Source organism: Naegleria lovaniensis, assembly GCF_003324165.1.
Source record: "Naegleria lovaniensis strain ATCC 30569 chromosome Unknown tig021, whole genome shotgun sequence".
Classification (NCBI taxonomy): domain Eukaryota; phylum Heterolobosea; class Eutetramitea; order Acrasida; family Naegleriidae; genus Naegleria; species Naegleria lovaniensis.
The window spans coordinates 106,070-132,408 of record NW_025407843.1 but is presented as its reverse complement, the minus strand read 5'-3'; the positions used below and the strand labels follow the sequence as shown (position 1 = coordinate 132,408).

General features: G+C 37.8%; 15 protein-coding genes across 15 annotated transcripts; 8 read left to right on the top strand and 7 right to left on the bottom strand.

The window, feature by feature from the left end:
* Positions 1-78: 78 nt before the first annotated feature.
* C9374_004456 (uncharacterized protein) lies at positions 79-981 on the top strand (the record flags this gene model as incomplete). The annotated part of the gene is made up of 4 exons (XM_044694097.1): positions 79-245; positions 304-476; positions 597-703; positions 778-981. The coding sequence occupies 4 exons, from the start codon at positions 79-81 to the stop codon at positions 979-981; spliced, it is 651 nt and encodes a 216-aa protein (XP_044548798.1).
* Positions 982-1,211: 230 nt separating this feature from the next.
* C9374_004455 (uncharacterized protein) lies at positions 1,212-1,478 on the bottom strand (the record flags this gene model as incomplete). Its single annotated transcript, XM_044694096.1, has 1 exon — positions 1,212-1,478. The coding sequence occupies one exon, from the start codon at positions 1,476-1,478 to the stop codon at positions 1,212-1,214; it is 267 nt and encodes an 88-aa protein (XP_044548797.1).
* A 376-nt stretch (positions 1,479-1,854) lies between these two features.
* C9374_004454 (uncharacterized protein) lies at positions 1,855-2,229 on the bottom strand (the record flags this gene model as incomplete). The annotated part of the gene is made up of 1 exon (XM_044694095.1): positions 1,855-2,229. One exon carries the CDS (start codon positions 2,227-2,229, stop codon positions 1,855-1,857), a length of 375 nt encoding a protein of 124 aa, XP_044548796.1.
* Positions 2,230-2,356: 127 nt separating this feature from the next.
* On the bottom strand, positions 2,357-5,396 carry C9374_004453 (uncharacterized protein; the record flags this gene model as incomplete). Its single annotated transcript, XM_044694094.1, has 4 exons — positions 2,357-2,987; positions 3,083-4,235; positions 4,299-4,868; positions 4,946-5,396. 4 exons carry the CDS (start codon positions 5,394-5,396, stop codon positions 2,357-2,359), a joined length of 2,805 nt encoding a protein of 934 aa, XP_044548795.1.
* A 431-nt stretch (positions 5,397-5,827) lies between these two features.
* Positions 5,828-6,991, bottom strand: C9374_004452 (uncharacterized protein; the record flags this gene model as incomplete). The annotated part of the gene is made up of 1 exon (XM_044694093.1): positions 5,828-6,991. The coding sequence occupies one exon, from the start codon at positions 6,989-6,991 to the stop codon at positions 5,828-5,830; it is 1,164 nt and encodes a 387-aa protein (XP_044548794.1).
* Positions 6,992-8,163: 1,172 nt separating this feature from the next.
* C9374_004451 (uncharacterized protein) lies at positions 8,164-9,171 on the top strand (the record flags this gene model as incomplete). The annotated part of the gene is made up of 1 exon (XM_044694092.1): positions 8,164-9,171. The coding sequence occupies one exon, from the start codon at positions 8,164-8,166 to the stop codon at positions 9,169-9,171; it is 1,008 nt and encodes a 335-aa protein (XP_044548793.1).
* Positions 9,172-9,525: 354 nt separating this feature from the next.
* C9374_004450 (uncharacterized protein) lies at positions 9,526-9,942 on the top strand (the record flags this gene model as incomplete). Its single annotated transcript, XM_044694091.1, has 1 exon — positions 9,526-9,942. The coding sequence occupies one exon, from the start codon at positions 9,526-9,528 to the stop codon at positions 9,940-9,942; it is 417 nt and encodes a 138-aa protein (XP_044548792.1).
* Positions 9,943-10,117: 175 nt separating this feature from the next.
* Positions 10,118-11,329, bottom strand: C9374_004449 (uncharacterized protein; the record flags this gene model as incomplete). Its single annotated transcript, XM_044694089.1, has 1 exon — positions 10,118-11,329. One exon carries the CDS (start codon positions 11,327-11,329, stop codon positions 10,118-10,120), a length of 1,212 nt encoding a protein of 403 aa, XP_044548791.1.
* Positions 11,330-11,399: 70 nt separating this feature from the next.
* On the top strand, positions 11,400-11,690 carry C9374_004448 (uncharacterized protein; the record flags this gene model as incomplete). The annotated part of the gene is made up of 1 exon (XM_044694088.1): positions 11,400-11,690. The coding sequence occupies one exon, from the start codon at positions 11,400-11,402 to the stop codon at positions 11,688-11,690; it is 291 nt and encodes a 96-aa protein (XP_044548790.1).
* A 148-nt stretch (positions 11,691-11,838) lies between these two features.
* On the bottom strand, positions 11,839-15,753 carry C9374_004447 (uncharacterized protein; the record flags this gene model as incomplete). The annotated part of the gene is made up of 1 exon (XM_044694087.1): positions 11,839-15,753. The coding sequence occupies one exon, from the start codon at positions 15,751-15,753 to the stop codon at positions 11,839-11,841; it is 3,915 nt and encodes a 1,304-aa protein (XP_044548789.1).
* Positions 15,754-16,668: 915 nt separating this feature from the next.
* Positions 16,669-17,505, top strand: C9374_004446 (uncharacterized protein; the record flags this gene model as incomplete). The annotated part of the gene is made up of 1 exon (XM_044694086.1): positions 16,669-17,505. The coding sequence occupies one exon, from the start codon at positions 16,669-16,671 to the stop codon at positions 17,503-17,505; it is 837 nt and encodes a 278-aa protein (XP_044548788.1).
* Positions 17,506-17,559: 54 nt separating this feature from the next.
* Positions 17,560-20,828, top strand: C9374_004445 (uncharacterized protein; the record flags this gene model as incomplete). The annotated part of the gene is made up of 6 exons (XM_044694085.1): positions 17,560-17,623; positions 17,705-19,053; positions 19,096-19,574; positions 19,623-19,890; positions 19,943-20,167; positions 20,220-20,828. The coding sequence occupies 6 exons, from the start codon at positions 17,560-17,562 to the stop codon at positions 20,826-20,828; spliced, it is 2,994 nt and encodes a 997-aa protein (XP_044548787.1).
* A 92-nt stretch (positions 20,829-20,920) lies between these two features.
* Positions 20,921-23,430, bottom strand: C9374_004444 (uncharacterized protein; the record flags this gene model as incomplete). Its single annotated transcript, XM_044694084.1, has 5 exons — positions 20,921-21,299; positions 21,349-21,354; positions 21,407-21,410; positions 21,464-21,601; positions 21,663-23,430. 5 exons carry the CDS (start codon positions 23,428-23,430, stop codon positions 20,921-20,923), a joined length of 2,295 nt encoding a protein of 764 aa, XP_044548786.1.
* A 99-nt stretch (positions 23,431-23,529) lies between these two features.
* On the top strand, positions 23,530-24,929 carry C9374_004443 (uncharacterized protein; the record flags this gene model as incomplete). Its single annotated transcript, XM_044694083.1, has 2 exons — positions 23,530-24,474; positions 24,528-24,929. 2 exons carry the CDS (start codon positions 23,530-23,532, stop codon positions 24,927-24,929), a joined length of 1,347 nt encoding a protein of 448 aa, XP_044548785.1.
* Positions 24,930-24,978: 49 nt separating this feature from the next.
* On the top strand, positions 24,979-26,292 carry C9374_004442 (uncharacterized protein; the record flags this gene model as incomplete). Its single annotated transcript, XM_044694082.1, has 1 exon — positions 24,979-26,292. One exon carries the CDS (start codon positions 24,979-24,981, stop codon positions 26,290-26,292), a length of 1,314 nt encoding a protein of 437 aa, XP_044548784.1.
* Positions 26,293-26,339: the final 47 nt, after the last annotated feature.

Genomic DNA, 26,339 nt, shown 5'->3' with positions numbered 1-26,339 from the left:
TGTAAGTGCTTTACAGAACTTCAACTCGGGATGTATTTACAATTTTTCCGTTCTTCATTTCAACATTGAATCATAATAATGAATACTGACAAGGCTGTTACATTTGGAGCCTTAATTACAAGAAATATTGGAGTAGTGAGTGGTCTGGCCTACATGGTTGTTCAACTATTGGGAAGTATTGTTGGAGCTTCATTATGTTTAGGAATTGGAAAGAGTGTCGAAGCAGCCGTGTTTAATCCACCAACGTAGGTAATTCTATCATGTGTTTTTATGGAAGTTCATGTATCATTTCAAAACTACAAGTGAATTGGCAGATGCATGGAGAGGATTTGCTTTGGAAATTATTTTAACCTTTGTGTTGATGATTACCATTTTTGGTACAGCTATTAAGCCACAACATTTTAGAAAGAATGATGGAATGGGTTCTGTCGGTGGATTAATTGCTGCCTTTCCAATTGCTTTTGCATTAGGAGCAGGTATGTCTACTTTCTATATATTTTCATGGAATTGTGAAAGAATCGTTCACATCCACACAATCATTTCCAATAATTTATGATGTTGCAACATGACATTACATGAACTTGTCCATACAACAGATGCAATGGCTGGTCCATTGACAGGAGCTTCCATGAATCCAGCACGTGCCTTTGGTCCTCAATTGATTGGAAATATATGGCCTACTCATTCCTGGATTTATTACACGGTAAGTTCCAACAATTGTCAATAATAATTTACACAAATCTGAAACTTTTGAAAATACAATCACATGAATAACAGGCACCATTTCTTGGTAGTGCTTTGGGTGCATTATGTTACGAATTTGTATTGACCAAGCCAAAGAAATTGAGTCACTATGCCTCTCTCTTGCATATCAAGACAAAGAGTCATGACAGTGAAGAGGAAGAAGAATTTAATGAGAAGAATGGATTATTGAAATCTTCATCTTCAAAGGATGGAATGTTATATACGAGTACCAATTAATACTGGCAGTGCTAGAAATTACAAGAGTTTGTTACATCACACACGACGAACGAAAAGGTCACCACTACGCCATTGGATGCCGCTCTGTCTGTGTGTGTAACAACATACTCTCGCATGCTCTGAATTTCATCACCTCAAATTATTCCTCAATATTTCTTAAATTATGACTATTTATTAAATTGTGTTATGAATAGATTATGTTTGATTCAATAATGGTGTGGCCGGTCGAGTTAAACTTTCGAAGTTCTATCCAATGGAGTGGTGTCATTGCTGTACTTGTGAATATCATCTTTTCCAACACCACCTGGAAGATTTGAAGGTTGATCGTAACCTTCTCTGTTTTGTCCAATATTTTCACCTCCACCAACACCCATCATGTATTGAGGGTCGTTGGATGAAATATTGGATCCAGTTTGTCCTAACTTGGTTTCACTGGAACCAAGAATGTCCTTGTTCTTTTTGCTGCTAAAATCGTCTTTTGGTAGATTTTGCTCCATGATTGTGGATGTTTGTTCTTTTTTGAAAATTTCAGTTCAATTATGCAATTCGATTTAGCAAAGTTCATTTTGAAGAGGGAAATTCAACAATTTAAGAAAAACTACTATTGAATGCTGAGCAATTTTAATCGACCAAGTTGGGTATACCCATGCCACGACGTCACAAAGGTGGTTGCTTGTAATTAATGATAATTGTACTTTTCAGAATTAAGCAATTCAAATTGTTAAATTTTTTGTTATGCAGCAAGACCCTGTAGTATGGATCAGCTGATGGTATGCTATAAGGTCAAGTCAATTTATATTTAATTACAATTGACCTGTATGGTCCAATCATTACTAGTATTTACAATTAAATTTAAAAATTACACAAGTGAATCTACCGATTCAAGTTGAGATTTTGCAACTCGGGAGGAGGTAAACAAGAACAAGTAGGACATCCTCTCTCGTCCATCACATTGCCATGCTCACAGAATATGGCACATGTGGCTCCGCAAGGAGTGGAGGCAGATGGAATGACTTCTGCTTCATCGGATAATGGCAAAGACTCATCACCAAGCCTTTCTTTAATGTAATTTTGAAATTCAACGCTCACTTGTTCCGAATGAGAATTTACTATTGGTTCTTTCTCGCCATGATTATTTGTGTTCTTGAGAGTAAAACTCATGGAGAAGGTTGCAATGAGAAGTATTACAATTATAAGAGTGCAGCTGATGAGAACGCAGTTGCTACGAAGGGCGGTTGATGAAGACATTTTCTTTGATAAGTCTTTGAAACCGTCGACACACGTGTGTGATGATGAGGTGGTACCATTTACCAACAACGTGTGATGAGTTTATCAGTTAGTTATTATTATTAACAAACGTTGGACACTGCATTCATTACAAATTTTCAATTTTCATTCGGCATATTCTCACAAAATTCATGGCTGGTTTGTCTAGAGCTGGTTGAGCCTTGTTGCTTGTTGGTGAAGAGGTGGATGAAACCTCGACTCGAGGAGAAGAATGATCATCTGCACTACTTTCCTCTTGCTGATGACGAGCTGAAAATAATGAAGCAGATTCCTTGACCGATCTCTCAGCTAAAAACTCCTCAAAGAGCGTCAGTGCCTTGTCGTATTGCTCGGAAAAGAAGGCCACACAAGCTTCCTGATACTTTTTCCATTTCAATAGCTTTTGTTTGTGATTCAATTCATACATCCATTCTTGATCGTTTTCAATTTGATTACTCTCTCCCAATTCATAGATGGCTTCCTTAGTGAAGAGTTGACTGCGAAGGGCCATGTTGGGCTCTGAAATTTCTTCTTCAGGAGGTGAGAGACACGAGGAGCTGTTAAGGAAGCATGAGGGTGACAAGAATGAATCATCGACAAGCTCTTTCAGATCCACAAATCGAGTTTGGTAGAGTTCGGATGCTTTTTGATAAATTCTTTCTGGAAAGACAATGGAAAGGTCTAGCCTATGAGCCACTTCAACTAGTTGATCAAGGTTCTTTCGTATCGATGAAACCACACTTTAAGTAGAGACATGAAAAAGAATTGAATGAATTACATAGAATAGATACAAAACAGTTATTGCTGGTATAACAGGTGCACAATCAAAACTTACCTGAAGAATTTGGAATCTTGTGTTCCAACATTTCCTGAATATACTTTCTGTGAAGTAACCGCAATTCTGAAATTAAGACCATCGATGAGATGGTGATTTCTCAACTGATTTCCATGACTTTTTCGATGTTTGTCTACCGCGAATTGAGATTTGTACAGAGATTGCTTGACATCCGTTAGCTTTTCCATAAGGGTTTGAGACACTGAGAGCGCCTTTTCAATATGATTTTTTTGATCTTTGCTTGAGTTGAAACTCAATACGATCAAGTCATTATCGAAGGTATCAATGTGACATCCAGAGACTCTACTAGCAGCATTGACTTGCTCAAAAATGTCAGAAAGAAGTGACAGTAATTCTTTGGATCCATTAGTTTCGGTGTTCAAATACCACATCTCAAGACCTTCAATGAAAATCCCAGCAAAAGAAACCTGTTTTACCTCGATGTAGAGGGCAAACTTGTTGATGGATGAATGTTGAGAACTCTTTACGCTTGAATTTAGTGTGTGTTTTGAACCACTTCCTGAAGAATGGGAATGTTTAACATTTGAGTTCCCGAGCTGAGAATTATTCGTTGAATGTTCAACAAGCTCTTGTTGATCACCTTCAATTTCTTGCAAGAGATGAGAAGGAATGAACGCTCTATAGAGCTTGAGCTTTTTTAACATTTCCTGAAATTGATATTTCACAAATTTCATTTCAGAAAACTCAAAGCTATTAGTTGTCAAGCCAAGAATGTTATCCAAGTCCATTCTTGAGACACTTTCAAACATGAGCATGAGATTTTTGAATGGCCTCACAATCTTGAGTGAAAACAGAATGCCAACCAGCACGCTAACTCCCAACACAATCGCACTTCCACACAACGCTGCAATTAAGGCATAAATAATGGGGCTTATATAATCCCACTGAGGAGTCGATACAACAATCACCCAATCCATATTGTACTCGGAACACATACGATACAACATTATGTAACTGGAAGAGAGAACTAAATGCTTGTAAGTATTACATTCGATGCCTGATTTTAAGTTTGGAATATGTTGATAGATAGCATTTCCAATATCTCGATACTCCTTGATATCAATATTGAGAGGTGTTTTTCTGATCGCTGTAGCTCCTTCTTGAACTGCCAAAATGGATGTTTCATTATCGACTGTTTGATTAATTGAGGCGAAGATGAATACAACAACGTCACACAACACTTGAAATTACTTACTCGCCAACAAATAATTAGTACTTGTTTCGATAATCATGGCCTTTGATCCGGACATGTCCTGTGACAATTGTTTCAAGTACTTGGATAACTTGTCTGTTGTCATTGCAAATGCCAGATAGTTGCTGATAGGAGAGGAGTCGGCCGTTTGATTCCCTTGTGCCTTCCAACTGGTGACAAGCGTGACAAATATCAAGGAACCACTAACACTGTAAGAGGGAGTAAAGGTCGGTTTTCCAGGCCGTTTCTCAGCAGTGGAAATAATCAAGCTCAAATCAAAAGATGGCATGACCATAGCTGGCGTTGTCGCCCTCGCACAATAATCTGCAGTAAGGCCCGCACAGTAGTATATTTTTTGCATGACAGGGCCAATTTCTATGAAGGATGGAATAGGCCCCCATTGAAGAACGGTGTATGACATTGTGTGATTACCAAGTAGAACCGCAAGTGGCAATCCTCCATGGTAATTGGTTTCACTTTGAAAGAATCTGTAGAGGGACAATTCTATTGAGGCGGGGTTGATTAAATCCTCTTTTCGATATTGCCCCTTTGCAGTTTCTAAGACAATAACAGCTGTCATGGTAAAATTCAAAAGTAAGAAACAGTGTGGTCACTCTGAAATTTGCGATCTATGGATGCACAAGACTTACCTTCGGTCATGGTTTGTCTAATGTTCATGACTAACTTGTCATTTTCTCCCTGTCTTACATCAAAACTAAAATCAGAGATTGCAGGGATGAAAGCGCCCAACCATGTGGTTGAAATGACAAAGGCACTGGCTACTACTAACAAGGTGATCAAAACAATGACAAAGAATTTGATAGATTTACAACTTTCAATGAGGGATGTTTTTCGTGCTGATGGAGCGACATCGTTATCAGGAGGAGAATCTTCATTATCTTCACCATTGTATTTAGAATTAGCTCCAACATTTGTAACAGTTGATTTTGCAACGGAATATCTCAAAAAGTATTGGTCATTTCTGCTGCTATGATTCCCACTTGGGTTGTAGAAAGTTCCCTTTTCTGAGAGAACTCCTCGACCAGCACTCTCAATACTCTGTCGAATGTTGGATGGGACAATTTTCGAACTGAAAACCATGATGTTGTTGAATTGTTGTTGAGGCGTGGAAGGTATACTACTTTTTTTGTGTTTGTACACCCTGGTGACCGAATAATTCTCAAACAAATGTGACATGATGTCTCATGATCGCAGCGACAAATTATCTGATGAACTGGAACTATACCATGATCGCACTTTCTCTGCTAACAATTATTGAACCAAAATAAGGAGTAGTATCTTGCCGCCAAAATTGAAATGAGTCTTTTTGCAGTTGTAGTATTCTGTAATCCACTGCGGGAGAAGCGCTCGATCATAAACAGCATTACCATTTGGATATTATGATTACAAGATTAGTCCTACACGAACCATCTCGCTCAAAAAGAGAATATTCAGTTTTGTTCAGATAATATTATTTTAGTTTGAATGGAGGGTGACAAGAATATCTCAGCTACAACTCGTGTCGCAGCACTTTAAAGGTGGCTTAATATTTCCTCCAATCCTTTGACAATTCTCTCATAGTTATCTTCATATCCAACGGATAACCTGACAAATGTAAATCCTGATTCCTCTTGAGGCCAAGGATCGGTTCGTGACATTTTAGCTCCAAATGATGTTTTGTGATCTAGAATGGTTGCTTTTTTCAATACTTGCAACACATCGCTTTTAGTTCCTTTCACCTTGAACGTGAAAACACTGGGAACCAAATTATCCTTCGACCGCTTAAAGTAGGTTTTCATGAGAGCATGTGATGGATGAGTCTGACACAATGGATGATTCACTTGAAGAACCTTGGGATGTTTCACCAGGAATTCGTTAATGACTCGTTTTGTTACAACTGAGGAGCATGCAATACGTTGTGCAATCGTTTCTGCATGTTCTTTCACTAATTCACAATGGTATGGACTCACATGATTACCATTCACAATCATCCATTCGGTACAACCTTTCATGGCATTCTTGGAGCGAGCCAATACCATTCCTCCAATACAATGACCAGCGCTGTAATATTTTGTGAGAGAACTCACTACATAGTCCACTTGTTTCACAGTGAATGGATTAAATATCTCATGAGTCAACCAAGTATTATCTACAATGGTGATGAGAGCCTTTGAAGCTGCCTCTAACTTGGACAAGATTGAAAAATCAAAAATGTTACCATTTGGATTACTGCAACTCTCAAAGAATAAGATGTTTGTTTGTTTAGCAAATTTACCCTCAAATAATTGAATGATATTATTCTTCTCTAAAACATTAATTGAATGCAAAGTCACATTTTTGAACATTTTTGCAATCCATTGGAATAATCTCGGAGAATCACAATACAACTCGTCACTATAGATCAAGTTTAAGTTTTCATTCTTTCTAGAAATGATAATTCCATGTAAAGTAGCTGAAATTGCTTGCATTCCCGATGCCGTTAATTGACAACACTTAGCATGAGGCTCGTGTTGTTTCATCAACAATTCCTGCAGAGCCATATGTTGTGGAGAATTTGAACGATTATAATAAAAGAAGCCATCGGAAGATTCTCCCAATACTAAATACTCTTCATCCTTGACAGGCTGGAGGGTATTTGTGGAAGAACTGGCACAACAATTCTTTGATTCGGTAACTGATCGCGAAGACAAGCTCATTGTTGAATTTTTTTTAGTTTTTTTTTTGTTTTTTTGAATTTATTCCCTTTTCGCAGATTGACGAGGAATCAACACTGAAATTGAACTTGAACAACATCATTTTGGAGAGTGAAACTTCTCTAGCGTTAAAGCAACTGTTATGGAACGCTACTCCCTTAAACTCTGGATCGCTCACCTTGTGTGACGTTATCGTGTCCGAGAGGGTCTCTGCACGAAATCATACCAAAACGCTCGATCATTCTCCTTCATTACAATAATATGGGAGGTCAGATCATGGTGCACTGTAAATAAATCGTCGAATATCGATTGAAGGGAAAGAGATGGTTGATTCAACGTTGAGACATGAGGAGGGTTTTCATTGAAAATCTGACAGTTCTTGTGTGAAAAAGATAAGTCCAACGATTTCTTGTCTATTAAAGATTCCTTTATAGGGTTGAATTCGAAAGATGGCACATGCATGGCCAGGAAGGACAATGTTATTTGGAAAAGGCCATGAAAAAGGAAGACAAGAAGTATGTGCACAAGTTCAAGCGTCGACCTCCACACCCTCAGTAAATATTCAAGTTCTTTAATTAAAGTGAGTTGAGATTGTTGTTGATGACAAATCATCCTCTCTGATTCAAAGTTTTCCATGGGACAAAGAGACGTATTATTTTTTTTGGTCAATTAACCACCTCCAAACGTTCATGAAAGTTTAAGGTCCTCAACGCATGACACTGCTCCATGAAGAAGAACAGAGATAGTGCCCCTCTTTGAAATGGTATTCTTACATACCTTTTACGTCTTTTCAACATTACTACGTTCAACATCAAGGGTTTCGAACTCGTCTTTTAACGTTCTCTGCCTATCTCTTTCATCCAATTCATAATTTTTAGGAACCATAAAAACAAGGAGATAAAAATGCCTGAAGAAAGAGAAAGTGTTGTTTTCAATTGGAAAATGATGAGAGTGATCGTTGATTTTATTACAGAAGAAAACAGCCTCTGATGAAACATGCTCAGCAGGTGCACAACAGAGTACGCAATGATATTGTGCGCTTAAAAACTACCAAGATCTGAACTGAGTCTGTGGTTCTCTTCATGTTTCCGAAAACACCGTAATTATTATTGTAACTACTTTTTGGTGTGCAATTCTGTAAATGCGCAAATCATCATGGTTTTCTAATTTAAAAAATGTTTGAGTTCACTCTTGATTCTCTGGTTCTTTCAACGATTGCCGATTTTCTTTCATTGCGTGATTTACCGAATTTTGTGTTAGTATGCTCGGATTGGCATTTGATCATCACGAATGAGTTGGAGAGTGGTGAAATTTGGAATCGAAAATATGTTCATTACTATTGGGAAAAAATTAATTTTTACAAGAAATTTGATGAGGAGTATCCAAATGAGGATGCATCAAGTCGATTGAAATATGTGGAAAAAAATCAAATGATTCTCCTTAAAAAGTTGAAAATTCATCAAAAGAATTTTTCTCAATCACAACTGAAACAAGTGGTCATTAGTGAATGGTGCCAATTTTATAATAGATTCTTGAAAGTTTATAGGTATAAATTGGCTTCGAGTGGATTTTTTGAAATTATTTGCAGTTCGGTCACTACATCCATCCATAATTTGTCACATGACGAGGAGAAAAGAAATGTATTCAAGTATTTCGCACACAAATTTTTACACCATTCTCGCCATTTACCAGAAGTCATTCAGGGTCTAATTACGAGTAAGTCTCATAGGATTCTCCAACCTATGATGGAGCATGAGAAAAATGCTCGAGAGTTTCTATCATATTTTTGTGACAAGTATCGACCAAGATTTGATTACATATCAGCATGTCGATACTTGAGCATCATTGTTCCTCAACTTCAAAATGATGATAATAATTCTACAAATCAATTTAAATACGTGATGGAATCCTTAAAGCTGAAAACATCCAATGATGTCACATCATTATTCGTTAATAATGTTGTATTTTTGGCAAACCGAACAAGGTTGCTTGAGATGTTTGTCGAGACTGTAGAGCGCTGCCATGAAGGAAAATCGATCAAGGATATTCTATCACAAAATGATGTAGAACGAATATATTCGGTACTGGTGACCTTGTACTCGCGAGTTTTCATCCAATCGTTTTTCAGAACACTGAAAATACCCATTCCAAAGCAAACGCTTAGTTCAAATGTAGTTCAATAGAGCTGGAGCACATTCGTACATATGCTCTTGGCGCTTGTTGTGAAGAAAGTGAGAACTTATGAAACTTTTCACATCTCCACTTGTCATTGCATTTATCGTGAATCAACTACAAAATATTCATGACCTTTGCGGAATTTTTGTTATTGCTTTAGAAAAAAACAACTTTTAACTATTTTCAGATTATTGAATTTCCTCGAAAGGAAATAAACCCCACTACCCAACTGTAATTTAAAATGTGGCGCTCATTCCAATTTTCAAATCTCAAAAAAACCAATTTAATTCTCTCAAGACAGTAATTCAGCCTTTCAGTATATTACTCTCAAAGGCGTCAGTTTCAAGATGATGACTTCCATCATGCCGGTGCATCAACATCGTGTGTTGCATGTGGACACTTCTCCCAATAGCAAAGTCACGATGCACAACCACAATGACAAATCAAATCCCAAGACAAGCAAAACTCGTGCCACCTCCCACCCCATCATCATGACACCAAGAGGTTACTACATCTATTTCCTTTCATTGTTACTCACCATTGTGCAAGTTGTATTTTCAACTCTTTGTGAAGAACTCTTCTCAATGTTTAAACAGGAAGAATTGAATTCCATGCTTGTGGACGATGGTGTTGAATGGTCGAATTTGATCCCAAATACTCCTAGCTATGAGAAATTGAGTGCTGCTATGGACATGCCAGCTAAAAGTCCAAGAGCACGACCATCGTTAAACTTTTCTCAACATGTCTTGTATGAATTCAAATATCCTGAAGGTATTTAGATATGATACCTTTGTTGTGATTTGATTTCTACTTGCTGTCTCGGAAGGAACTATTCGATCGAACATCGACTCATTTTGAAAACCACCATTTTTCAAATCTCAAAAAGACAATATTGACTTGTTGCTCAACAATGAGTATTGTCCTACTTTCAAGTGTTGTATTTGAACTCGAACATTAATGATGAAAATACAATAAATCTGTCAAATGTTGGCGTATCACTCCCACTCCATGAGCGGTCATCTCGTTTTGACTCAAGTCTAAAACTTGTAAGTGTTTTAACACCTCACTAGTTCCAATATACGTTGCACCCTTATCACCAATCTTATTCAAGCATAGATCTAGATCCATGAGTGTTCGCATATGTTCACTTTGTGAAATATATTTTGCTCCTTCATTTCCAATATTATTTCGTTCCAAGCGAAGTTCTTTCAAATGTTTCATGTATGCACTTGTTGCAATCGATTTTACTCCATCGTCTTCAATATTATTTCCATTCATTGATAAGTGTGTTAAATTCTTCAGGAAAACACTTGAAGCAATATGTTTTGCTCCTTCAGCACCCAACTTGCTGTAAGACACATCTAAATGATTTAATTTCTGTAATCTTTCACATGTAGAAAGATATATTGCTCCTTCTACTCCCAATGTGCTGCCTCCTATTTTCAACGTCACTAAATTTTGGCAACTATGCGGACTGGAGCATAGTGCTTTAATACCTGCACATTTGATTTGATTAAAACCGATGTTCAAATAAGTTAAATGTTTCAAATGTTCACTCGTGGCAATCCATCTGGATCCTTTCACACCAATATTATTATAATACAAGTCTAAATACGTTAAATTTTTCATACTGGACGCGATATATCCAGCACCTTGAGAGCCAATATTGTTATACCATAAACAAAGAATTTTCAAATTTTTAAAGTCGCAATTTGAAATAAATTTCACGCCCTCATCGCCAATGGAACACAACGTTAAATCCAATTTTGTGATATTCAACATGGTATTGATACCATGAACAACATCAAAGGGAAGACTTTGATTCTTTCTTCTTCTCGAGAAATCCAACGATAAAGGCACTTGACATACTTGTGAGTACCATTGCTTGCACACTCTTGTGCACGTCGTACCGAGGAAGGTAGACTCTAGAAATTGCATGACGTGAAAAACGATATCATCGGGAAATGTAAGCTCGTGAGTCTGCTGTTGATCATCATCACTCATGATATTTTGATCAATATTGGAAAGGGGCTCCGAGAAGGATGATGAACGAAAAAGAGCTTGTTTGGAGGCCATCAATGTCGTGTTCTTATTGCTAGTTACAATTTCCTGTTGATGAAAAATCCTGTTATCTTCGTGTTGTTGATATTCATGATGATGATTCATGGTGATGAGTAAAAAAGACCTCTGAAAGCAATTCCAATCAAAAAGCAATTTGAATTTTTTGAATGAAAAAATGTTGCCTCTAGGATCACCATCAACATCATCATCGTCTTCGGAAGAACAAGCAACCGGATTAAAGAAACTCTTTAACAAGATTTGGTCATTTGGCTCTACAATTGCTGGAATGGGACTAACAACGGGAACAGCTCTTGTTATTTTGTACTTGCCAATCATGATGACCCAAGATAATGAAAAGCTTGCTATTTACCGATTGATGGCTAATGCCTTCGGAATCAAGTTAGACTTGAACCCACAACAAGCAAATGCGAACGCTAACAGTCAATCAATGGACAGATTTGTGTAATTATGATGGAAAGGTTTCATTGAAAACAGACTTTGTAAAAACGGGCAGCAGTGAAACTGCCGATAATATTGCAATACTCAACTCCAAATGACAAGATAAATATTATTTTACTAAAATTTGAAATAATTGTTCAATCTTTTTTCACACATTATTGTTTGGCCGTCTTCAAGCAAGTCATCAAAAATCTCATATTCTTGGCATTCTTTAGTTGGTTGAAATAATCCTTTTGCAAGTGTTTGAAGGTATGATCAGCATTGGTGTACTCTGATTTCAACATTTGTTCTGTCCACAACAAGAGATTATTTACCAGCTGCTCATCAGTTGTCTCTTGTGCAAGAGTAAAAAGTGCATTAACGCTTTGAGCAATCATTCTCTTCTTATCTAAATGTGCTGCTCCCTTATCTTCTCCTCCATATAACTTGTCAAAGCATTGAGTTAAGGCATCAATGAGGGCTTGATTTTTACCAGTGACGTTTCGTTCAATGTCAATTCCAGCGTATTTCTCCAAGTTTTCTTTCAAAATTGCTTGTTGGTCAACCACAGGTTGTGCTGTTGGAACAGGCATTGGCTGATGATGATGTAAGCTCGTTTCTTGCATTGGTGGCATATTGGTAACAGGTTGCCATGAGGATCCACTCGATGGAAGAGAAGGATTAAAGGAGGTAGATGATCCTAAAGTTGTATTGCCGCCCCCACTCACCATAGGCTGTGGTGAGAATGTAGCTACACCTCCCAAATTACTGGACATCATGTGTGGAGCGTTAAAACCTGCTGTTGTTGAGGAAGGTACCATATGAGTGGTAGTTGTACCACTAAAAGGTTGAGGAGTAAAAGTGGCAACACCACCTAAATTGCTACTTCCACCAATGGATGGATTGAAAGTGTTTGCGGTGGTTGTGGTGGTATGAGAAACTACAGGTTGTGGGTTCATGGATGGAGGCAAAACACTAGTTGCATTCTTTCCAAGCATTGGTTGAGGAAGTAATTTAACCTCCGATCTTTTGTAACCTCTGTTTGAAGGAGACTCAGGACGGGTAGAATGTGTTGAAGGGCTTGTGTGAGTCGTTGTAGATGTAGTTGTTGAAGCTGTAGGTTGACTGGTGGAAACAGGAGAGGCTACACTGGTTGTGGTTGATTTTGCAGGTTTTGACAAAGGCTGCAATTTCTTTGGAGCCCAAGAAGCAGGTAGGGATGGAGCTCTTATATTTGGTGGCACTCTGGCAATGGAATGATAGAGACGATATCTCAATTCCTGAATATCAACATTGCTGTACTCTTTTGGAATTACCAATTCTGAATTTTGTGTTGAAACTTGGTCCAGTGCAATATTCAAATATCGTAGAGCAAGTGGAAGTGTTTTTTGAATATCCACAAGACTACCTAATTCTACACATTTCATGGCGAAGGTAATATAGAGCTGATTCAAAACATGGCCATTTTGCAACAATTGGTTCAAAATTGACTCTATATAAGTGATGGTTGTCGTCTTTTTGGAAATGGCTGCACTAGTGACGTGATGTAAATGCAAAAGCTCAATCTTGGAGATTAGATCAATAAGTTCAAGAGCAAAGGATGGGCTAGATGTAGGAATATTCTCAACATTCTTTTCAAATTCAGAAATCCATCTTGTAAAGATTTGCTCAATTTGACCAGACAAGAAGGAACTAACGAGAGCACCAAACGTGTCTTCTTCAGATTGCTCGTTTTGATGGATAAGACGTTGCTCTTCCTTCTCAATTAAGGACTTCAAAATTCCATCAATCAAAGACTTGTTCTTTGGCATATCAGAGCAAAGAATTGCAAGCTTTTCTTTCCAATTTTCTAGAGAGTCATCTCCAATAACTGCATCGTAATTTTTGAAGATCAGGTTCTTAATTTTTGCGATAGAAGAGCCCTCTTTGCTGTTTAAGTATTGATCAAGAGCTAAACTCCACATATCGCTGTTGCCGCTAACTTTCGACAATAAGAGAGCGTCTGCAAATCTGTTTCCGTCTAAACAGCATTGGATTGCTCCTTGAATATTTCCAACAATGATGTTATCCTTAATGAGAGACGAAAGCTCTTCACTATCATTTCTATTGGTCTCCACTGGATGTGTCTCAATACTCTGAGATTTTTGGTTAAGCTCCTCACGGTTAAATCCTAGCAATGCTTGAATCTTGCTTCCCTTCTCTTCCTCTGAGCTGAACAAAATTTCTAACAACTTCCATTCAATCAATTGTTTTTTTGATGCCATTTGTTGTTTTTCCTTACAGAATTGTACAGAAATTTCTCTCTTTTCTTGTGGAGATGTTTGCGATAGAGATACTTTCTCCAACTCGATAACTTGCTTGTTGAAATTTACAAGTTTTTCAGTCTCAGACTCATCAAAAGTGGCAGAAGCAACAGCAGATGCTCCACTGTAAATCGATATTGGATTTGGACTCATGTATTGCTGAACGCTTTGGTTCTTTTCCAAGCTCTTTTCCTCACTTTCTTGTTTCAAAGTATTGCTGAATGTGATTAGTCTATTTCCAAAACACCAAGATACACCAGCTGGACGTTTAAGCCATTTTGGTGCTGTTTTCAAAACAGCAGGAGCAGGCTGAGTAATATTTTGGTTTGACTTTTTGACTGTTTCAGTCAACTCATCAGACTCACCTGTTGCAACACTGCTAGCGTCTTGAACAGCGTAAACTTGAATCTTCTTGTCGAATGAGCATGTTGAAACAAGTGATGATCTATAGGACCATTGAGCGTCAAAAATCCAATTTTGGTATTCATCTTGAGGGAATGTATTTGTGGTTCGTCCTCCTCTTGTATTACTTGCTGACACTTGAGAAAAGCCAGAAGATAATTCACCCAGCAAATCTCCTGTGTTTGGATTCCAAATGAGAGTTCTGTTATCTTTTCCTGTACTGACCAATAGATTGCTGTCATCAGGACACCAACTAACGCTGAGAACACCTCTTTGGTGGCCTTGTTGGCCAGCCCCGAGCTCTCTGATTGGAGCATAAGCCTTTCTCAAATCCCAAACTTCAATGACTGGTCTGTCATCATCTTCACATGCAACTAATAATTGAGTATGAACATCGGGATTCCAAGCCAAGGAACTGTATCGAGACTTTGGATGAGCTGTGTTACTGAAAGGAACCAACACTCGTTTTTGTTTCAAATCCCACACTACCGATGTTCCTTGGTGCGAGGTTGTTGCCAAAATATATTCAAACTTGCGATTCCATTGCAAGTGAGAAATGGTTTGGTTTTGATGTGGATTTTTACATCCTAATACAACCGCTTGTGGTTGATTTGGTTGTTTCAAATTCCAAATATAAAGTTGGCCATCATCACCAGCACTGGCCAACAGATTCACTTGCTTTGGATTGAATTCTAAGCCTCGGACACTACTTTGGTGCTTGTCCATGCTTGCAATCAGTGCTTCATCTGATGGCAAAATTTTCTTCTTCTTTGAGAATGATTCAACCATCTTGTTAGCATCAAAAAGGCTAATTACTCCATCGACCTGAGCACCAGCAACAATACCAAGAGAATCACCAGTTGATCCAGGTATTCCCCAGGTTAAACGATGAAAACGATCTGGTGCTTCAATTTGAGCCAACAGCTTGGGTTGCTTTCGGGCAGCATCCAATCTTCTCTTTTCTTCCTCTTCGGTTGATGCCAAAACGTTTTGATGATGAGTTGATGCGAGGGTGTTGAAGAAATCGTCTGAAGTAGAGCTGTTGGAGAAAAAGTCGTCATTATGTTGACTTTGGAAAATATCATCATCGTGTGTTGTTGTTGTTTTTACTTCCTCTTGTGTCTGTTCTTGTACAGCCGTGTTTTCTTCTTGATCTTGTTCCTCTCCCGAAGATAAGCTACTGATTTGTTTCTCAGTGATGCTGGGTAACATGCTGTAAATTTCCAATACAGGCCCACTTCCCGAAGCATTACTGGAACCACCAGTTGTTGTATCATTCCTCCAATCAAGTGATCCAGCAACAGAACCCACAGCCAATAAGTCAGTATGCGAGCTTATTGGACACCAAGCAAGAACACCTGCTTTGTTGATTGATGTGAGTCTCATTTTTTTTGTTGGTAAAACAGTGACGTCATGGTAACACTCAGAACCGCGTATCACGACCTTAACTCGATTGCTTCTTTATTTTCGCTTAATTCTTGTTGTGTCATTGTGTCGTCATCGTCTACGAAATCGTCAAAACCCTCAGTGATGCTGAAAAAAGAAACAGGAGACAATCCGTTTTCTTCGAATCCATCTTCTTTTGGTGATAGAGAGTCTAGAGTTGCGCTGTTAGGTATATTTGAAAGGTCCTGCTCTTCCCTTAACAACAAATCTCTTGATTCAAGCTCGCTGACCACGCTTCCATCTCGCCTCCTCAAGTCTCCGTGAACAGCAATGGCCGATGCAAGAGTGGAGAGGTATTTATTTGAATGTCGATATTTCCTTATAGAGCGATCTACAGGTACTCTTGGACAAAGGCATTTGTTGTTGTTGTTGGAGGATGATGATCTACTCTTGCACATTGAGGTTGTTCGGTGTGTTTGTAGTTCTACAGAAGTTTTTTTAATGTGTTGTGTGGCTGTATTGTTCATAAAATTGGCCAGAAGAGTTGAGAATCTTTGATTCTTTTCGAAGTGATTCTTTGAAGTGCAAGTTTTGGATTGAAACTGCTTAATAGGAGGAGAGATGAGCTGGGAGTAATAATAAGATCCTTGTGATTAAGGATCCATACCAGAATCATCCACCAGCTTTTAAGCGTTGTGAATCACCCCTTAATGAGAAATCAAGTACCCACAGAAGAGTTGGAGGTTGATGAAAGCGTTGTGCTGATCTCAAACCAATGTCCACTACAATTTATAAACCACCGTGATTTGCTCCTGGTGATCATCAACGTCATGGATTTAATCGAACATTTTACCATTCGAACAAAAGCAGTTTTCATATTTGTCCTTTTCAAACTCGCACAATTTCAAACAAAAAATGGGAAACAAGACCTCCTTCAACAGCAACAACAAAAACACAACGACCTCCGAGGTTATACATCGACTCGATGCGTCAAATGAATGGACACTCACCGATCAACTCAGTGGGGTGTTTTATGGACATGAATATTCGCTGGACTATTATGTGGGGTTTGAGAAGAGTAAGAAGGCACGTTTTTCCCAAAGTTCAAATTTTTCAAGTTTTCAACAACCCCAGCAACAGTCACGCAAAATTATTTTACAAATTCAATCGGCACCTTGTTCCAGGTGTATAGTTTCCGATGCACCTGCAACCACTTTTAGTGAATGTGATTCTTCATCGAGTCGTAATTCTGAGAATAACGCTGCCCACTCAACACATTATACGTTCTATGTTGGGAAAGATACGAACGAAGTCTTATGTGTGTCTGCGCCGAATAACAACAACTCTCCTCATGGTCATTCAACATCCACAACGCCCCAAATAACCTCCTCCTGGAGTCACTATCCTGTTGATGCTCATGTATATAGCAAACTGATTGAGCATGTAAGCCGAAGTACATTCCACCTCCGAGCCGTCACACTCAATTCTGAGAATAGCCCTCATTCGCTACAGAAAATTCAATTATGTAAATATGTATCATCGAACGCCACAAATCAAGCTGAGGAGACAGCAACTTTTGAAAGAGAAGATGCTCCAAGTATTATTGGAGCAAGTTCCTTTATTTGTAAATACAAGCAACGACGAAGTGGAGAGTCTGAAGTACTCTGTGAGGATCTTCAATTGGCCTTCATGAATTTTGTATTGAGGAGCACTGAAGAAATATTCAAGCATGAACATATATCAGAGCGATGAACACTTGTATATTAAAACAATAGTCATTTGTACAACTATAATTAAGCCTTAAAAATGCCTCGACCACATACCACACCTGCTAAAAAGCGAAAGACGAATTTTAAGACACACTCGGAACGTAAGTTTTATTTGAAAAGGCTTCTTCGTTATATGTGCATACTCTATCCAATGAATCGTTCATAAAACATGCTTTGTATAGGGGCGCGTATGGAGTCTGATAATACTTTAGCGCTGCCAAAGTTATTCCGACCCAAACACTCGTTTACTTACAATGAACTACTGACCTTGTTCAGAAGCTGTTTTAAAGAAACAGAAGAGGAAAGAAGCGGGAACTATTCCGTGATCAATCAGAGCTCATCCATGACGGAGGGATTACCGATAGCGTTAGATAATCCCAACAGTACTATTGAGAATTTTGAAACACTCATAACAACTGTGGAGCAGATATTGAACAAGAACAAAAACGCCAAGCAACCAGAAGAATATGAACATGAATCATGGTTTCCTGTGGTTACTAGCAAGTATTATGTTTCTTTGCTCAGTGTTCTGTCCAGTCAAGAGAAAAACAATTTACAAGAATTATGTTCCCTACTCCAAATCTTAGAGTTTGGCTGTTTTAGTATTCAAAAAGCGTTCAATTCATATGAGAATGAAAGATCAGGATCCATAGCAGAACATGCTCTGACTGCAAAAGTATTCGTTCGTCATTTGTTGTGCCTTTCGCTTGCCTTAGAAAAGCTTGAAACTGACAATGGTAGCATGCAAAAACTTGGTGTGAGTATAGAACCATGGCTACACTCATTATGTAGCTTCTTTGATCATTTGAATGATCTCATTGAAAGAAAACTGTTGCGATTGCATTCTTGTTTAGAGGTACTTAGAATTTGTATCCCCAAGTTGTTGCGTTGCATTTCTTCATTCGGTAAAAAGAATACGCGTGTCATTTGGGAATCCTTTGAACCGATGCTGTTACAGACGTTTGCAATAGGAACAGACTTTGACGAGAATGAACAGTCAGATATTTCCGAAAACCATTGTGATCCGTCCTCCAGTTATTCGACATGTCTTTTGGTATTCGATTTAGTCAAAGATAATTTAATAGATGCACAAAGTGCCTGTAATTGGATGTTGAGGTCACATGATATTGATTCAGAGTACTTGTTTCAAATTCTGTATTACTTGCTGTGGTATTGTAAAGCACGGTTAGCCAATAATGAGAAGAATCACAGAAAATTAGATGTAAGCTCAGTAGTAGAGGTTTTTAGCTTAGTGGCAAAGGCTCGACCGCAAATCATGAATTTATTTGTCGAGGAAATGAGTTTCCTTAATTGTTCTAACGGTTCCGTTAGAAAATACCTTCTCGAAGTGCTGGCCTCATGTGCTTATCTTGGAACTGGCGTTGTTAATCTCACATGCTTGAATTTTATTATCAACAGAACGGATGACAAGGATGGATTTGTAAGATCTAAGGCATTTCAGACCATGTCTGAAGTTTGTGGGAAAGTAGTTTGGAGGAGAGAAAATGAACAGCTATTTTCTTCGATTGTGGTAAGTTGAGTTTTTAGAACACTATTTTGTAACACGTGGTAGGATTGTGCTTGCAAACACGTCTTTGACAAAACTAAAACCGCTAGAGTTGCTGCAATCGACTGTCTGACATCCTTAATTTCAAACAACCCATTCACAAAGAATTTTTCTTGTTTTCACAAAGAGAAGCAGGGGGAATTGTTGTCAAATCAGAACAACTTTGAAAATGACCAAAACGAAGGTATGAATTACAGTTCATGTCACCAGTTTTTATCCAAGATTGAGGACTTGATGCCAAAACTGTTTGACTCTCTTAGATTTGTCGTTAGTGCTGGTCCTAGTATGATGTGCAAAGATTCATTGATATCAATATTCAAACTCCTTCAAGTTATCAAACAATATAACATGTTCAGCAATTGGAGTTGTCTGATTGCACTTGTTCATCCCGAAATGTCAGATGTTGCTTTAAAGGAAATTGCTAGTTTTTTTGCGGCTGATTTTATGAAGGGCCGTCCATGGATATTAATAATGGATACAATGGGGTAAGTGTTCAGAAAACATTCAGTATTTGATGATTATTAGTTACATAGAGACTGGAGTCAGCTGCAAATGGTTGATAGATGGGCTCAGGTTATAAAAACCCTCAAAACCTTGCAGAAGGACATTCATTTTGCACCAATTGTTGAGCAGTGTAACCAATACGCTGAAGATCCAAGATATATATGGATCATGCTTGTGTTGAGCAAAGTTGACAAAAAATATGGGACTTTAATTAATACTACCAAAATTTTGCAGAATTTAGAATCGGCATTTAAGGATAAGGACGGAAATGGTATTAAGGCATCCGTGTGTCTGCGTGTAAGTCTACAAGCTGTTCGTAAATTTAGAATCATTAACAATTTCTAAAAAGCTACTTGAATTTCTTTGCAAAACAGATACTTCTTTGGTGAAATGGACAGAAGAGTTCATTGAGAAGTATATTACTGAACTCTTGTTTTCGTTTCCTGATGAGACCGTTTCTCTTATATTCTCTCTTCCCAACAACAGGAGAACTGCGTATTATGGAATCGGAAAGGTTGAAAGTGAATTATGGAAAGAATGGTCTGAAGGCAAGGCTGTGCCCTGTGCCAAAATGGTAGGTTCATTTCTAGAAGAACTAATGTAAAATTGCTCACTCCTCCATCAAGGTGTCCTTTTGTAAAATCATTGGAGATATTTGCTTTAGAAGTTGTCAGGAAATTAAAACCATCGCTACCAACCAGTTTATAGAGAGTTCTGAAAGCATGATGATAGATGAGGACCACGACGGGGAATGTGAAACTGACAGCTGTGTTAAAGAGAACCAAAAAGAGCAGACGAAAAACTTGCTTATTCAAAAAGCCATTGATGAGACAATGGTGAGTGGGTTTCTGTCACGCTATGTTCTTCTGTTAAAGAACATTTTGAACTCCAACACAACCAAGTATGTGAAAAGCTTTGCTGTGCTTGCTCTAGGCAAAATTATGCTTGTTTGTCGCTCGTTGGCATTAGAAATTTATTGTCAAGTCGTGGGATGCTTGAAAAGCATTTTCACAACTAACGAACATCATTTAATTTGCAGTTGCTTGGTCGTACTTGCAGATGCATTTTCTGTTCTTCCAACAGAAGCCGAGGATAACAACGATCTCATTTTGAAATATGTAAAGCATGAAAATAAGGTTGTTGCTGACACTGCCAAAAGACTGGTCCAGGATTTATTTACCAGAAAGAAGTGCAAAGCAAGTTTACAAACTGAAGCATTGGACTTGGGAGAGTAATCATCATACGCTCAAAAGTGCAGCAATAAAAAGGTTTATGACTTTGTATTGCTCATCCAATTTGTTTGCCAGCTCAATATTCTTTGTCATGTTCATTGCAAATAGCATTTCTTTGGTGGTTTGTATTGACTTTTTGAAACACAAATACTTTTCAACGCAAGTTCGTCCAAGCCATTAATTCCTTCCTTTTTGAGGGCACTCACTTCAATGTATGCAATACAACCAGTGTGACGAGACATTAACTCTCCTTGCTCGTATGTGATGGGTTTCTCTTCCCTAAGGACAAGGGCAGTTTTACGGGAAACCGGGTCTTGCCTCAAATCCGTCTTTGTTCCAACCAAAATGATGGGAACATTACAACAATACCGTCTAAGTTCAGGAATCCATTTCTCAGGAATGTTCTTAAATGAACTATAACTATTGATGCTAAATGTCAGGTAAAAAACATCCGTATTTGGATAGCTGAGTGGTCTATTTATACAGTCAGTCTTGAATCCACAGAGGTTGGTCATATACTTACCTTAATCTATAGACATGTTCGAAATACATCTAAATATGAACATAGCTAAGACACTTACCGATCTGAATGATCTCTGTCAATTCACTTGCGCCACGACTACATATTCAATACTTACCATATTCTTCTGGTCCTGCAGTATCCCAAAATCCAACGGAAAGGTGAGGAATTGATTTACAAGGATGTTCATAAAAATCATACACGGTAGGAACGTAATCTGATGGAAACTCTCCATTCATCAGTGTCATGAGTAGGCCTTTTGATATTCATGACAAGATATATTTGTCAAAACATTTTCATCTCGTACTACTACTTACATGTCTTTCCTGTGGCACCGTCTCCAACAATTACAATTTTCGAGGAATCTTTAGAAATTCTCACAAGTTCGTTGGGATAGGCCATAATTTCCTCACGTGTATAGAGTTTGTTATGATATGGGTTCATGGAAATGGTTTCAATAAAACTTGTCAAATTTTTGGAATTCTTGTCGGAATTGGAAAGAAATGTTTTGAAAATGTCAATGAGTCGTTTCTTGTAATCACTTGTTACCTCAGACAAGTGCATAAATCGTGGATCATGTTGTTCGATATATTTATAACCACTATATCCCATCATTGGATCGGGAAGTACATAACGATGTTTTACGGTCGCTTTTTGAAGTTCTCCAATCTTTTTCAAGTAATGACATTCCCAAAATTCATCTTCTTCGGTGAGTTGACAAATTCGCAAGGATTTGCAAACGAGTTGAAGACGAAGCAAATCTGAATAATCCAAATATGAAAGAATGTGTTTGTAAATATCGTCATTGAGAAGCAAGTCAAATTCTTTGTAGTCTATTTCTTGATCTTCTTCTATTTGTGGCTTGAAGGCTGTAGTGACAGCAGATGAAAGAACGAGGTCTGTGCTATTCTGTTGTGGCAATGATACATTTGATTTTTGGAATGTTCCTCCAAAAACAAAATACGAAAAATTACCAGTATTGTTTTCATCCTGCACATACTGAGTACAGGTGTGAAATACTGGAAATGCAGCATATGGTTCGATGGAAGTTTTTTCCATGGAGGGGTCCTCAAATATTTTAGACAGTATATGCTTGGTTTCTAATTTCCAACTATGGAACTCGTGCAGATCAGAGGATTCATCACTACTCAACAGCAAACTATAACAATTAGTGAAGTCTTTTGAGTTGTTACATCCACCAATGATGTATAGTGTCTTTTTGGTTCCAATTTTCTCTAGAACGCAAGAATGGCCATATCTTAAAACACTGTCGTGATTGGAATCAATGAATTCGTATTCGACTTCACACTTGGTCTGTTCCTCTGAACTGTCGTTTGTTGACAAAGTTGACAATTTAATCTTAATGAAATCCTTCATCAATTCTCTGTGTGACAACTTTCCTCCAACGATATACCAATCTCCATTCTCACAATCCAATACTGAGGCATGATAAACTCTTCCGTTCAAAGAGGAAGATGACAAATTTTTCAATGCCACACGTCTCCATTCCAAATTTTTCAAATTCAATTCAAACAGTTCAGCATTCGTTGAAGCCGTATTATCATAACCTCCAAATACAAACATGGAATCTCCATACACAACACTCGTGTGTCCATATCGGGGAGAAATGATTTCTGAATTTTTACATTGTAATTTTCTCCATCTGCTCTCCGTAAAATCAAAACTCCAAACATCATTCAAAAAACCATTTGATTTTCCTCCAAATATAATCATTTCATGATGATAACAAACGGCACTATGAAAATTTCTCGGGATTGGAAGAAGAGCAGAAGAGCCTTGCTGCTGATGATCCATCATGATATTTATCTGATTGGTTGTAATATATTTCCATCCTTTTCCAATTTCTGTAGAATTATAGGTATCCACTTGAATCAAATCATTAACAAATACCAATGCTGAACTTGGTTGCTGGTTCTTCGTCTTGAAACAACTCCCTCCAAAAAAGTAAATCTGGTTCTCGTAAAAAACTGCTGAATGACCCAAACGAGTGGAAAGAATTTTATCATGTTGAACATCATTCTCGGCATTCAAGGACAGCAGCAGCGTTTCATTATTTGAAATCATTTTTTTTTCGATATTCCAAGTTCCAACAATTGTTTTGTGGTGCAAATGGTTCGTGGCTCACAAACAGGTTTCATTGTTCAAAAAGCTTTTACAAAAAAAATGTCCAAAGTTCTGTATTGCGGAGACTTGCATCTTGCAGGCCTCTCTGACATTGGGTTCTCTGCCCATGATCGGTTTATAGAGGCTGAATACCATTCATCGATGGTAGATTTTACCAACATTTCAAAACACGTAACAGAAAGTTCAACGGAACAAGAATCGCGAAAACCTTTAAACATTTCCTATATTTGTTCCGGAGGTGAGGAAGTTACATATAGCCTCTTCTTTTTGAACGGACATGAACACAAATATTTCTTACAAGCAGTTTCACGACATTTGGTCAAGCAGTTGCAAGCTATTTCTTTTGATGACTTGTTTGATGAGATGATTAAAAAGAAGTCCTATTCCAATACTCCACAGGATTTGGATCATGAGGCTTGGATCAAATTTCCTAGTCATGCACTCGACACTGTTTCACGACGAGATTCACGAGAAATGAAACAAATTGTTTGTCATAACAAGAATCGTGTCTTGTTCGAAATGATGGATGGAAAATTATACTTTTACAATATGATCTTGAAACAAATGTATCCTTTTGCTATTCCTGATAGAGGTTCCATAACATGCATTGGCAGTGGAACCATGTCACCTTTTATTCTAGTCAATACCGTAAATGATCAAGACAATATTTTGACTTTTAATACGGATAGAATTGATTTGGGTGCGACTGAAGGAAAGAACAAAATTGCATTTCCTAACAAACCAGCAGAGATCAAATTTATGAAATGTTATTGTAGGCAATTGTTTATATTTGTTTTGAAGAACAATTATATGTATGCTTTCAAAGGTGCTGGATGTACCTCAATCTATGGTTTTGAGAATATCCCACAAGAGGTTGTTTCACGTGTGGTAACAGGATTTGAAAACGAAGGAAACATCATTGGGATTGATACTGGGTTTGCACATGTTGCTGTATTGCTTGACAATGGTGCTGTTTATACAATGGTAAGTATGAGGCTTTAAGCTTGTGATTGCTCATCACCTCCGTTATTATTAAGGGTCTGAACAACTTTGGTCAACTCAGCCAGCCAGTATTACGTGACGAAGATACCGTAATGTCATTTGTTAAAATTGCACTAAAAGTTCCATCGCTTGCTGTGTGTTGCGGATCGACATGCACATGTGTCTTGACAACAAGTGACATTATCTTCTTTGGAGAGGTTAAAAACGAATTTATATTAACAGACCCAGTGGATCAGGAATATAAATCATTTACACGCTTTTGGGTTCATAAAAAACAATACTCAGATCAAGATGTGAGTTTGGGACCTTGGCATGGATTCATTTATCGAAATAGTTTTCATGTGAAAAAATTCAACACACATTTCATTCACAAACTTGGAGAAAAAGTGAACAATGAAAAATTGAGTGATATTGTCCTTGGAACAATAAACGACTAATGTATCTCTTGGTTTGGTGTAACGTTACATTTAAAAGGTTGAAAAAAAAATGAAACACCAAGAAGAGGATCAGGATGACTCGGATTTCATTCCGATCGCCAATACGATCATTTTGGAATATTTGCTTGAACATTGCGGATCAGTTGCCAACGCACTTTTAAAACAACTTGAAACGAATTATATCTTGGACGATGTTTTTATTCGTGTACGACTATTGGTTTCACAATTTAGAGAATTACCTGATGTATTGAATAGCACTCCCGATGAATTTGATAAACGTTTGAACAAGTTAATGAAATCTTTACGAGATCTTCTTTCCGATATTAGTGATGAGGATTTTGGAAATAAGATCTTTGTGTTGGCAAGTTTTGATAAAAAACCGTTTGAAGCCAAATTAGACAAGTGGGAAAAAAAGCTCAAGGCTTGCCCCCAGAACAACAATAAGCAAAAACAAGCGGCACTTGAAGGACTGATCAATAATATAGACAAGCTTCATGCATGTCTTCCTCAACAAGTACGAATGATAAATATACTGAAAGATTGTCCCATGATTGTTCAGCAACTACGGAAAGCTTCCAAAGTTTCATCTAATACATCAACATCAGCAAACTCAGAGACACCGGAATCATCTCATAGGAAAGATGACAATGACACACAAACTCAGACTCGGCAGCAACAATCAGTTGTAACACCAAAGAAGAAACTTAAACAAACTGTGTTAACACCTTTCACACCTCAGCAGAAAGAAGAAACCACCTTTGTGGAAGTTGTCACAATTTCACAATCTTCCACAATTTCATCAGTGAAGGAAAGAACAGCAGAAATCGGAGACATGGATACAACATGTGGAATGAGCAGTTTTGAAAAATCTACTTCCAATGTGATGGATTACAACCAATTCATACTCAACAGAACTAAAAAAAAGGATGATGTGAAATATCAAGCCATGGTTCAAGTATTGGAAGAAACAATGGAGGATGATGAAGCAAGCATTACTACTGAAAATGAATATGAGTCTGATGAACCAGAGACTATTCTCGAAATTGAGTCAAGTGAAGAGGAGCGAAAAAAGCGACCAAGGAGAACAAGAAAACCTAAGAAAGAACGACTGAATCCATCAGTAGCTAGGTCAATAATTAGGGAATCAGCGTCAACACCAAAAAAACCAAGTAGATTTTGGACAGAGCTAGAGGTGAAAGCGTTAGAATCAGGCTATGAGGAATTTGGAAATGATTGGGAAAGAATCCTTATTGAATATAGAGACATTTTCCATGAATCAAGAAATCCTTCTGCCCTTAAAGAGCGTTTCAGTCGAGCCTTAGCTCCAAAATTTAGGGAAAAGTATGGTCATGTGGAATTGTAAATGTACTACACATTTTCTCTAATTGATGACAGCATTCTTGTTATACC